The sequence below is a fragment of the Phoca vitulina genome, unplaced genomic scaffold, assembly GCF_004348235.1.
Source record: "Phoca vitulina isolate PV1807 unplaced genomic scaffold, GSC_HSeal_1.0 scaffold25, whole genome shotgun sequence".
Lineage (NCBI taxonomy): Eukaryota > Metazoa > Chordata > Mammalia > Carnivora > Phocidae > Phoca > Phoca vitulina.
The window spans coordinates 21,185,712-21,198,494 of NW_022589728.1; the positions used below are offsets into that span (position 1 = coordinate 21,185,712).

A 12,783-nucleotide genomic window follows, 5' to 3' on the forward strand; every position below is an offset into this window, starting at 1 on the left:
GTTTAAATAATTAATATAAGAATGAAATCATGGCATGATGACTTAAAATTCTAATTGTCTCATTTTTCATGGAAAAGCTAGTAAATATAGTACATTAAATCAAAATAAGTTCTAAAATTATAAATAACTTCAAGTGACATTTTCAGTTGTTATTCCAACATCTTTTTATTAAAAAGATCAGCCATATACTTTAATAAATTTGTTCTTATAACAAAATGCTTTTCTTAACTACACTGTACTTGTAAAAAAAATTGATTTCAAACTTAATATCATAAATATGCCCAAATATAAGGCAAAGATTTTCCCCTAAACCACAGATGGAGCCATCTCATATTTAAATCTTTTCAAAACTCTTATGTAATAGGGATCAATATCGATTATTTTGAATAAGAAATACATGTTTGGGTAAGATACATAGCCTTAAAAACCTCAATCAATGTGATTTCTAAGTGCTTATAGGGGGCCTAGCAGAGGAATCAGTGGAAGATGATGTACTCTGGAAAAACTGAGAGGATTCAAAAAGTGGCTCTAGTGATGAATGATAGATATGAACAACAAAATTGCATATGGAAAGTGTGAATATAACTTCCATGAAGGGGTAAGGGAAAAACGCATTATTTCCAATTTAAAATACTTCACAGGATATACAATTATATGCATGTATAAATAAACTAAATAAACAATATGAGAAATAAAATATTTGGCTAAATATTTCATTGAGACTTCTCCGAAAGCCCACATATTCAAGTTAGCTAAGAAATTACATGTGAATCTTCTTATGGGCAAAATGGAATAATGTTTATATTGAGGCATACATATTGTATGTATTTAAAATATTCTCCTTAAAAGAAACAGTTATTTGTGACTAACACACCTCTTGAACTGCTACTAACAGTAGTGTTCCTTTCTTTCTTCATTTCTCTGTAGGATCAGTTCAAAACAATCACTGTACTAGTTTCTTCCAGTAAAGAGTTCTTCCAAAAATAATTTTCATAGAGTAAATTTTAAGAAACTGTTTAACACATATGCAGCTGTTACTTTCAAATTATGTTAATTACTTGAAACAGTTACTTTCGACTGTCATATGTAGGTGTTAAAAATAGTTTCAGTTAAGTTCTAAGTTATGCAAATTATTCCATAAAAATTAGATTGCATTTCTGGAGAAATGCCATCTGGCAGGAATTGATAAGGAAAGAACTTTGAAAACTAAAATGAACAATTACTTTGAAATGTCCTTCTTTATTTACATGGTCAATGACTAAGACAGATTAATAATGAAGCCCAGAGGTATTATGTCTATGGGTATACAAATATGTGCATGAAGAAAGCTTTAAATATTTGAGCCACGGTACTAAGACATTAAGAAACTATGATGTTCTCAGCAACACTGCCCAACAGAACTTTCTGCAATGATGGAAATGCTCTCTATCTCTGCTATCCAAAATGGCAGACAGTATGGCCACATGTGGCTAAATGAGTACTTGCAATAGGGCTAAGTGTGACTAAGAAAGTACATTTTGTTTTTAACTGTAATTACTTTAAATGTGGCTAGTGGCTTCTGTTTTGGGCAGTGCAGCTCTAGGACATCTGTGGTTCACACCAGGTGCTTACTGCATATGGAAGGGCTTCTGGAAATTGTGAGCCTAAGGATCTTATCTTAACACGGTTCTAAGCCAAAGGTTTTATGGATCTTCATCCTAATCCTTATAATCAGCTTAACTAGAAAAACACTCCACTTGAAGAAGAAATCAACATAAAAAGAACTTTCAAGCCACAGTATATGAACTCTATTTGGTGCTGTTTTCTGATCATAGCAGACAACATCAATGATGACAGACACAGAGGACACAAAAACCACAGACACAAAGCAGTAGTAAGTCAGGCAGCTATACTCTGGATTAGCTACTTGCAGTACATATAGAAATGGTGTGGCTTTGGAGAAGGCAGAGATGAACTGGTCATGTTACACTTCTATCCTGAAAAGCGTCTCAAAGTAAGGGAGCTTTAAATGTGGACAAATGTAAATATATATTCAACCAATAGAGAGTATAAAGAATCCCCATGTAGCCCTACCCAGCTTTAATAGTTGTCAACTCAGGACTAGACTTGTTTTGTCTGTATTCCTGTATAAGGATTTTAAAAATAATCTCTCCCTGAAAAAGGGAATACGAGTGTTTGATTAATTTAACGGTATTCCCAGAAAAAGAACTGATGTGCTGGGATCATAAAATTAGAGCATATCAGTGTGAATGAAGCCCAAGGAGAGCACAGAGGAAAAGGGAGCAGGGAGGAGGTGGTACAAACCAGCGAAACCCCCGTAGAGCACAGGTGAGCTGCTGTATTTAGTTTCAAGCAACAGGGAGGTGGTATAGGTTTGAGAGAGGAGTTAAAGAAAGGAACTAAAGTGTACTTTGAGATATCACAAAGTTTGACTTTAGAAGTACTGAGGGTAAAATAGAAAGAAGGATATTGTACTCCTCCAGTTGTTATTTGTTCAAATAAAACAAACAAACATCTTTCTCAGATGCTAAGAAGAATGCTCCTCCCATTTCGGGAGAAGCTTCACTGCTGAGTATTTAACTATGGCTTACTTTATTTAATACTGAATTTTTTTTACTGGGCCTTAACACACAGAACTATTAGTTGCAGAATAATCTGATTAATCCTTTTGTCTCATTTGTGAAACTCCTAAGAATATCAATAATATAAAACTAATATTACATTTCGAAATTTGTTTAAATTTTATTTAAAATTACCACTAATACAGTTTTAAGACAGGAGATTAACATGTCAAATGTAAAAGAGTCCACTCTCAGTTAAAATATGACAAAAGTTTTTTTCAAGAAATACGTGAGGATATTTAGTCTTTGTGGAAAGAGGGGAGGTAGGAGAATAATGGGGGAAGAGTTGAGGTGGGAAAGAAAAAGGGAGGTTAGAGATGTGAGGAAATGTTTAATTTTAGAGTGACTTTTCAAAAAAAAGGGAAAAAAATGGCAACTTTTAAAATTACAAAATCCCAGCTTACTTTTTTGGTTTTCTGGAAGTAGAGTTCAGGAAAAGCATGAAACCAGTAAGCCAACTGGGCTATGTAGAAGAACTTCATTTGAAATCTGCACAAGAAAGGAAAAAAAAATACCTTTTAAAGCATGATATTTTTAAAGAATAAAGTAAAAACAAACACTGGAAATCAGGATGTACTAAGTAGCCACCTTCGTGTTATCATTTCAGGTCTCCCTGCAGTACTCTGTGCACCTTTAACAACTCCCCAGCAGCCACTTCCCTGTCTCCCTAGAATATTCTCACCACCAGTTGATTCCTCTGGATTAAACAACAGATGCAAAGACATTATCTGCAGAACCCTGACAACCTGCACGCTGGCTGGGAGGAACCAGACCCCCTTGTCTATTAGTACATTAATACTGATTAGTATGTCATGTTAGCTACTGAAAACATAAGGAACATGACTTTGAGGGAATCACCTTACAGACCTTTAAGGTTTCATCAAAAGGAAAGCAGGAAGGGCAAAAAGATGGACACAAAAGCGAAAGTGCCTAGATAAACGATCACCTGAAATTGGTATAATCCCAACTGAAAATATCCCCTGGCTTTTTTCTTAGGGCAATATGGTAACTCTACCTGGTTGGAATACTGAGAGAGCCCCCAAATAAATGGAGGCAAACCAGGATTAGAAAGAGGAATACGGCATGGAAGTGTTCCCCAGGAGATAGAGCTCATCAGCCTAGAATCACTAGTCTCTTGACATTATACCCCTCCAGTCTTCCTGCTTTCTCTTTGTTCTCCCTTCCCCTTTTCCTCCAGACTTCTAAAATTGAAAACACAAAACCAATTGGAAATAAATTTTTGGGGGGAGAGGGGAGATAGTCCCATATAAATATGATGTTTATAACCCTACTGCATAAAAGCTCACTGAATTAATATCATTTTTAAAAGTCAGAATGACTCAGCAGCGTGGGTATTATTGCTGGACTTAAAACAAAGGTATGCATGGTCATGTTATTTCCTTTGTATCTTTTTCTCCAATTCTCAAATCACAATGCATTTACTGAATGCTGTCTAGGCGACAAACACCTACATATGGCCTGGCACACCGAAGGATATATAATATAAAGAGACAGTTCCTACTTGCTGTCAAGGTACACAGAGTCTTGGTGGGTATGGGCACAATATAAGACTTACATAAATGGAACAATTATAGAACATTCATGACAATGTAGAGATATTACCTAAAATATTATATACCAAAATGACAAATTCAGGAAAGCAAAAGACAATATAGGCTAACGTAGCAAGGAAAAATAATATGGAATAGTCGTGCTAGAGCTGGGCTTGAAGAATGAGTAATTTAGCTGAATGTCTTTGCAACACTGAGCTTTTTTATAGGACTGTATAGAAACCTTGGGGGCTAGAAAGATAAAAAAGAGACAATCGCTACCCTGAAGTTTACAGTGTAAGAGAATAAGAAATGAAAGGAGTAAAAAAAAGACTGGGGCATAGAAAAGGAGCAAAAAGTACAGCGAAGATGGAGAACTGATGAGGAGAAAGGATGAGGGAGAAGGGAAACCAGAACTAAATTAAGATTGTTAAAATCAGTTTTCTCAAGCTAATGAACATGTTGGAAATATTAATTATACATGAAAAAAGAGCATGAGAATTTTTTTCTTACGGCAGAGGGACTGCCAACGACATACCTATTGTATGAATTTGCCAAAGTCCTAAAGAGAATGACAAGAATGGGTTCTGCTTAAAAGTGACACAACCATGGTCCTTAACTAAGAAAAGCCTGCTAAAATGACTTACGTCATCAGGTTATGGGGATAAGCCCTCCACAAGATAGTTGGGTCTGAGATGTAGTTTTCCTAAGGAAGAAGATATAAAAATTAGCCTATTGAGTATAATGCAAACTTCCTGGAAAATAAGACAGTATTTTCATTTCTTACACATTTATAATTTCCCAGATCAGGCACTCCAAAGAGCCCACTGAAGTTAAACTTCTTAGTTGTTTTAGTTATTTTTGATTCAGTTGAATTGCTTATTTTAGCAAACTGAAAATCACTATGAAAGATATGAAGTCAAATAAGCATAATTCCTGGTCTTCAAAATTCAATAATCCAATAGAGTAAAAAATACATGTATGTGAACAAACATAAAACAATCAAAAAACAGTAATGGTACATAACAGAGGCAACAACAGCTATGGGAGAGATGAATTTTGTCTTGGGTGATCAGAGAAGGATTTCGGGAAAGACGGAGCACCTGACAGGAGATGGAGGATTAAGGTGCTGCCAAGTTTTATAGGATGATGTCCACACACTAACCCAAATCTTTTTCTTGGATAACCAGATCTATTCAGTGAGAATTACTGCACATGTGTAAAAAACAAAAACAAAAAACCTCTCATGTGACTTATCTTTAGTAAGAGTATTTTCCTACTGAAATGTAACACGATTATGTTTAAAAAAATTATACGATAGATTTTAAGCGGAAATTACATATATTTATAAAGTATCATTAAAGCAGCAGCATAAAAGGGCATGAGCCCTGGAAAGACTGAGTTTTAATCTATTTCCAACACTAACTATCGTACACTTTGCCTGTTTATTTATCTCTAACATGGTGATTAAAAAAAAAATTGTGTCCTAACAAACTAAAAAATATGTAAACTCTAGAGTGCTATAAACTCGGAGATTATTAATACTAATACTAATGTAAATACTACCTTCCCCCTCACTAGTTAGAATGATACAGTTAAAGGTTTTGATTGCTTTAACTGTAAAGTTACACAATATTTTAAGTTGCTTGGACACTACCCAGACTGTTTTTAAAAGAGGAAATGACTAGAAACATTACAACTCATATAACCCAGTAAAAGTTATCACTGACTTTTTACCCTTTTTGCTAATATAGAGATATCTGCAAATGACTACAGGATATAAAAATATTCAGACTGACTAAAAATGAGTAACACTTTCTGAAACATTAAACACAGTTTAGAATTTCTGCTGTATGAAAACTAATGAAAAAAGAGGCTTGATTATCACTGAAACTTGATTTATACTAGTTCAACAGAAGAATTCCTAATCCTAGATAACAAGAATAGAGAAGGGATTTTCTAAGGTTCAGGCTTTGCTTATGAGCATTAAAAATAGGACATCATTTTCTGTTCTGGCTATATAACATAAATACTTTGAGAAATGAAAATTTAAGCATAGTATATACTTACAGATATTAGAATGAATGTGCCCCAAATACAAGAAAAAAGGTAGAATGCACTAAGCTGACCAGATTCATTAAACTTGCTGTGTTTCGTTTTGGAGAAGTGCATTCGCCTGTTAATTTTCTAAAAATAAAAACAACCATTAGTAATTAAAAAGATATTATAAAGCATATTTAATATGTGACTACCATTAAGTATGGAGCACTAGTATTTTATAAAGTATAGATTTCTAAGATTGTATACTTACATCCAACACATACTCTTGAATTATGGCATGAATAATTATCGCCACTAGCATGTAGAAGAAAACTGTAGCCAAATCTTTGATACCATAGTAATAAAGGGATGCTGATTCAGTAGCTTGTTCTTCTGAAGGCCAAAAAGGAAGAACACACATACACAAAAATATACATAAGATTATAAAAACAGCACTAAGTACAACATAGTTACGGAAACAAACAAAAGAAGACTAACCTAATAAATAAGTTCTATAGAAACATTATAGGTGATTTGCTTTTGGACATCTTGAGTCTTAGGAGCAATGAAAATTGAAAACTACCCAGAAATCTAAGGCCTCAGAAATTACTTACAAAAGACTTGACACATGTTAGTTACAGCCATCAAAGACCAAAAAACAGGGAAGGGGAGGCCATACTCAGATCCTTGGAAGACTGTAAAATTGTTATTATCCCAGGTAGAGATTAGGTTACATCAAAGTTATACTTAGCCTATCTGTCTGTCTTAAATTTTCTACCTCTTTTCAAACTAGACACTTCATTATGATTCTGATAGAAAAACCGATTTAACCCCTATTTGAATGAGTTTTGACCTATCAGTACTATAGATAGAGCCAACTGCTACTTAAAATTGTTTTTAATCCTTGATATTGTTCTATTTTGCAAAACAAATCTTAATCAAATACTTGTGAGTTGCTGTAAATTATTGTTCTCAAGCTTTATATTTATGGAAATTATTTGGGAAAAAAAGCACTATTGTTCTCTGGCATATTCAAATTTCAAAATAACTTTTTGATTTTGAATGATCTGATATCTAAGTCACTAAATCAAATATGGTTGACCCTTGAACAACACAGGTTTGAACTGCCTGGGTCCATTTACCTGCAGATTTTTTTCAAGAAATACAGTACTGCCAATGTACATTCTTGCCCTTATGATTTTAATAACATTTTCCTTTTTAAAATAACATTTTCTTTTCTAGTTTATTGTAAGAATGCAGTATATCATACATATAACATATAAAATATGTGTTAATCAACTGTTTATATTATTGGTGAGGCTTCTGGTCAACAGTACGCTATTAGTAGTTAAGGTTTTGGGGACTCAAAAAATTGTACATAGATTTTTGATTGCACAGGGGTCAATGTCCCTAACCTCTGCATTATTTAAGGGTCAACTGCATTTATACAACTATATATCTAAAATAAACCCAATTCAATGTTATGTAATTGATCCTACATTCTAAATACAGAGCCAAATACTTGTCTGAATATGTTAATATTTTATTAACCAAATACCCTCACCCATGCTGGTTAATTGTATCACCGTATTCAACTACAATCATCTTCCAATAACAGCTTGACTTTCACATTGCATAATTTAGAAATAAAACTTTTAGGGGCGCCTGGCTGGCTCATTTGGCAGAGCATGTGACTCTTGATCTCAGGGTCATGAGTTCAAGCCCCACACTGGGTGTGAAGCCTACTTAAAATTTAAAAAAAAAAAAAAAGAAGAAGAAATGAAACTTTTAAAAATAAAGCCTGAAAGTGTAGTTTGGATGCTATTGTAACTCCTAGAGCTTACGGACATTTAGAGGTAGAGCACAACAAAAACACAAAAATAAAATAGGCTTACAAGGATTGTTACTTTAGTCTAAAGCATAATTCATAGGTCAGAAAAACTGAACCTAAATATTGTACCTTTAGAAACCTTGATTGAACGATAACACTTTAAACAAATATTCAATATCTATTCTTAGAATTTTCTTATGAAAAAGATCAGAGGGAATAGAAGGGAAAAAAAAAAAAGTTCTCCCATGGAAAATCAAGTCCATTTACAAAATACACAATAAACATTAAACACATAAAATCTGATTTTCATATAATCTATAGGGTGAAGTCAACAAAATACATCATTTCTCGCATTATAAAATCATCAAAATAACATTCAGTCTAATCATGAATGAAATCTATTAAAATTAAAGAATTTAGTATTCACGGTAATTTCCAAGTTTGTTCAAGTAAAACCTTCTACTTAAATAGAAAATTCTGAAAGAAAACTACCTACCTGTTGCAGGGAGGGTAACATTGTACTGAAGAGTAACAAAAATGATAGAAGCTTTTGCTGTTATCTAGAAAAAAAGAAAAAAAAAGATCAAGTCAATTTGTGACCTTCTCCCAAATAGGTCAAGGGAGAAAACATTGTAAGTTCTGCCCCCAAATCTAAGAACCAAGGGCACTCCAGTTCTTGTGGCCCTGTGACAGGCACAACTGAATTCCTGATCATTCAGGGGTTGAGCTTGGGAGTGCTGCAGTTTAGATGAGTTTGTGAGTTTCTGTTAGTCCTAACTTTAAGATTTCAAAAGAGACACTCTGTAGTTTCAGTGATTCTCTACTCTAGACCTGTACAATGAACAAAGTTCCTATTAAAAATTGAAATGTAAATTAATAAAGGAAAGGAAGCACAGTTACCACCACTAAAAACTGATCAAGCTGGGGTCTGTGGTATGTGTATGTGTTTATCTCTCACACACCTGGGATAGTTAAGTCCTCAATAAATATTTAACTGACCTGATTACTGGTAAAAGTGAAGTGGTCAGAACAGAAAAATGGAATGCTTACTCAGTATTTATAGGCACTAGGTAATGTGCTAGACAAGAATGGATAACAAAGATGAATGATACAATCCCTGACCACTCGTAGCTCAGTTGGGTCAGGAAGATGGGTAAACAAATTGTTATAATATTATGGAATCAGTGCCAACAGGTATTCAGGATAGACAATGAATTTTTTTTGTTTTTGTTTTTTTCCTGGGGTGGGGAATAAGGCATGTTCTGGAAAGGCTTCTCAGAGGATATGGTGTGGAACTGTCTCTTGCTGGAAAACGGAAGTTCTCTAGGCTCATAAAGGGGGATGAAGAGGGCAGCATAGGTAGAAGAACAGAAAGCACAAAGGTTAAACAGCGAACACGAGGCCCGGCACGGATACACATCAGTAAGCGGTAGAAAAGCCTAGAAAACTTCTCAAGTGCTAGAAAGGGCCTTGTTTGTTAGACTAAATAGTTTAGATTTTATTTTGGCACAATTAGAGAATTAGGAAGTGGGGGAAGTTCATTTGTGCTTTTTAGAAAGATCACGGATGTACCTAGTAAGTGGTCTTTCAAGCCCCCTCAAATCCATTCTCCACGCTGCAACCAGAGTCATCTTCTGACCGTGTTAACACCTTTCCCCATGCCCACCCATCCCCTACCTCCACCCTGAAAATTCTTCACTGGATTCCCATTCTTTCTAGGATAAAGAACAAAATCTTTTTTTAAAGATTTTATTTATTCATTTATTTACTTACCTATTTATTAATTCACTTATTTAGAGAGCATGAGCAGGGGTGTGTGGGGAGGAGCACAGGGAGAGAGAGAATCCCAAGCAGACTCCCTGCTGAGCACAGAGCCCAATGTGGGGCTTGATCCCACAACCCTGAGATCATGACCTGAGCCAAAATCAAGAGTTGGACGCTCAACTGACTGAGCCACCCAGGTGCCTGAAGAACAAAATCTTTAATGTGGCCCATACAATAATCTATGATCCTTCCCCTCTGCCTCTCCAGCCTTACCTCAGACCACTGCCTCTTGGATTCCTCCCATCACAGGGTCTGTGCACATGCAGTTCTATCAGAAACCCTATTGAAAACTTTCCCCCTTCAGATCTCAGTTCAATCACACCTTTTCAAGGAAGCCTTTGTTAGATTATCTCAGAGATGATCTAACGTCCTTTGTTAGATTATCTCAGAGAATTGTGTTCCTTTCTTTCAAAACACATACTCTTGGTGTGATAATATTACTAATTTCTGTCACACTCATTAGAAAGTAAGCTCCATTAGATCTGGGACCATGCCTGTTTCTTCACTGTATGTTTAGAGCCCAGCATGGGGCCTGACCCATGTTAGGTGATTGATCATTTCTACTGATTAAATACTAAATAAAAAATAAACTGGAGTAGGTACACAAGTCAAATATAAGACTTCTGCAAGAGACCACATGAAAGATAATAAGGCCTGAACTAAGGCAGTGGTAGTGGGATAGAGACAGTACTTTTGGGGCAGAATAAGGCGTGGGGAGCGAGAGGGAAGAGTCAAAGATTATGTATGGATACTTACAGCTTGAACAAGTGAAAAGTAATACTATTAATAAAATGTGGAATACAGGAGGGGCAGCAGCTTTTGGGGAAAAGAGAAAAAACTGAGTTTTAGACAGACTTTGATTTCTGTGAGATATGCAGGTGGAAAGACCAATAGGCAGATAAGCCTAAGACTTGAACTCTGCAGGGAGACCCTTGCTTAAAGACTTGGGAGTCTCTACTTATAGTAGGTAGTTAAAGCTGTGGGGGTATTTAAATCATCTATGGAGAGTGCACAGTGTTTGCAGAGAAATAGGACAACATCAGAACCACGAAGGTGGCAGAGAAAAAGCTGGTGGCAAAATAAGAAGAAATGATCAGAGAGGCAGGAAGAGAATGAAGACAGCTAGATGCCCCCAAGGCCAAGGGGGTAACATTTCAAAAAGATGTGGTTAATAAAGTCAAAGTTCCAAAAGAGACTTGGCAGGAAAGGAGTACAATGAACTGGACATTTTAAGAAGCCATCAGGGGTCATGGCTTGAGTGCTTCCAATGAATCAGTGAGAGCAAAAACCATACCATAGACTGAAGAACACAGGAGAAACAAAAGTGGTATCCAGCGATAGATGCCAGGTCAAGATTTATGTTGTTTTTATGAGAGAGACTGAGCTTATGTGGGGACAATCAGGAAGGTGCCAGGGAAAAGGAAGAGATTAAACATTTAAGGGGACAATGAATAGAAAGATCTGGTAAGAGATGAAATGTAAGGATAGAGCTAGAAGTTAATCTTGAAGTTTTCTTCTTAGATGGGGAAGAAGGTAGCAATGGATGAGACAGTTAAGTTCAAAAGGCAGGAAAAGTGAAGAAACACACATTTAGTAAACTCTTATTTTCCCTGTGGTGGAAAAAAAAGCAATGAGATCTGTTCAGCATGATTAGGGACTTGAATGAGTATTTATATCATTTCTATAGGGAAAGGAGCTGGCCAGAGAAAAGTAAAAAAGATCACTGGGTGTTATTGATGTCTGAGATTAGAAGCCTTTGATTTGTAATATAATCTATCAGCACAAGTTACGACTTTCTCTGGCAACCCTTAGCAATCCATGAATGGAAAAGCACAGAAAAGGCAGAGGGTGCAGTGGATTGATGGTTGGATATTTGCAGGGCTAATATGGAGAAAAGACCAAGAGGGAAGGGAGCTGAGGCCTGGGGTGAGTGTGGACAAGCAGTTAAAATCTTCAGGAAGAAAGCAAAGCAACGAGGGGGCCAAGGCACCATAAAAGCTTATACTAGGTGGAGAGTTGGCACACGAGCAGTAGAATGAAGGAGGTGAAACATGTAGGTTGTGGCTGAGTTTTGCTATACTGGAATTCAGAATCTGGAAACCAGGCAGGCCTACGTGATAAAGTCCACGGTATGGCCACTAAAGTGAGTTGCTTAACCGTCGTAGATATGGAAAGGTCACTTGAATAGAAAAGGCCAGCAAGGGTTCTGGTATTATCATTTGGGTCATTCACATGAATGCACTAGAGCAGAATGATGGCATGAGTTTCCAGGGCAATACTGCTTTTATGTGATTATTTTTAATAAAGTTGACTGATGACCAAATTTCATTTTTTGATATCTTTGTTTAGACTCCACATATATTAACACATACATACGTTCTCCACACACCTGTTTCTAGTTTAGAATATGAGGTCACCACTATCATAGCTAAGAAAACTTCTCAAGAGTCCTTTACAAATGACAAGTAAAATTCTTCAGATAAATTTAATATCAAATACCAAAAGCAACAAAAATTAGATTATCTTTTTATGGTAGGCTTCCAAATAAAATCTGGCCTCCAGCTACTTTAGCATGTGTCATTAAAAGTAGAGCAAGAGGAAAAATACAAACTACACACATCAAAAAGTTTATAGAAAAATCATGCTACTAGCTTTTCCAGGCCTCCTAAGCCTCACACCTCAGCAAGCACTGCTTTAACCTAATATTACAATCAATTAATAGTAAGGCAAATTAATTTGGAATAAAATATGCTGCAGAAATATATAATGTACTCAAAAGTAAACATAACTGAGTTTATGACAGTTTTGGACATTTATAACACTGCTTTCCATTTACAAGAATGAAACTTACTCAGATACATCTTGAACAGGTTCCACAAAGTCTAAGGCATTAGAATCTAATTCTATGTTGTATGTA

At 35.6% G+C, this 12,783-nt stretch overlaps 1 protein-coding gene across 1 annotated transcript in view; it reads right to left on the reverse strand.

Annotated features, from left to right (window-relative positions):
- The window catches only part of TRAM1 (translocation associated membrane protein 1), a 31,759-nt gene that overhangs the window by 14,912 nt on the left and 4,064 nt on the right, over positions 1-12,783 (reverse strand). The window contains exons 2-6 of the mRNA XM_032421789.1: positions 8,539-8,602; positions 6,483-6,604; positions 6,242-6,358; positions 4,819-4,877; positions 3,026-3,110 (exon numbers count right to left, since the gene is read on the reverse strand). Of these exons, the coding sequence (XP_032277680.1) occupies positions 3,026-3,110; positions 4,819-4,877; positions 6,242-6,358; positions 6,483-6,604; positions 8,539-8,602 (447 nt within the window). The remainder of the gene's footprint in view (positions 1-3,025; positions 3,111-4,818; positions 4,878-6,241; positions 6,359-6,482; positions 6,605-8,538; positions 8,603-12,783) is intronic.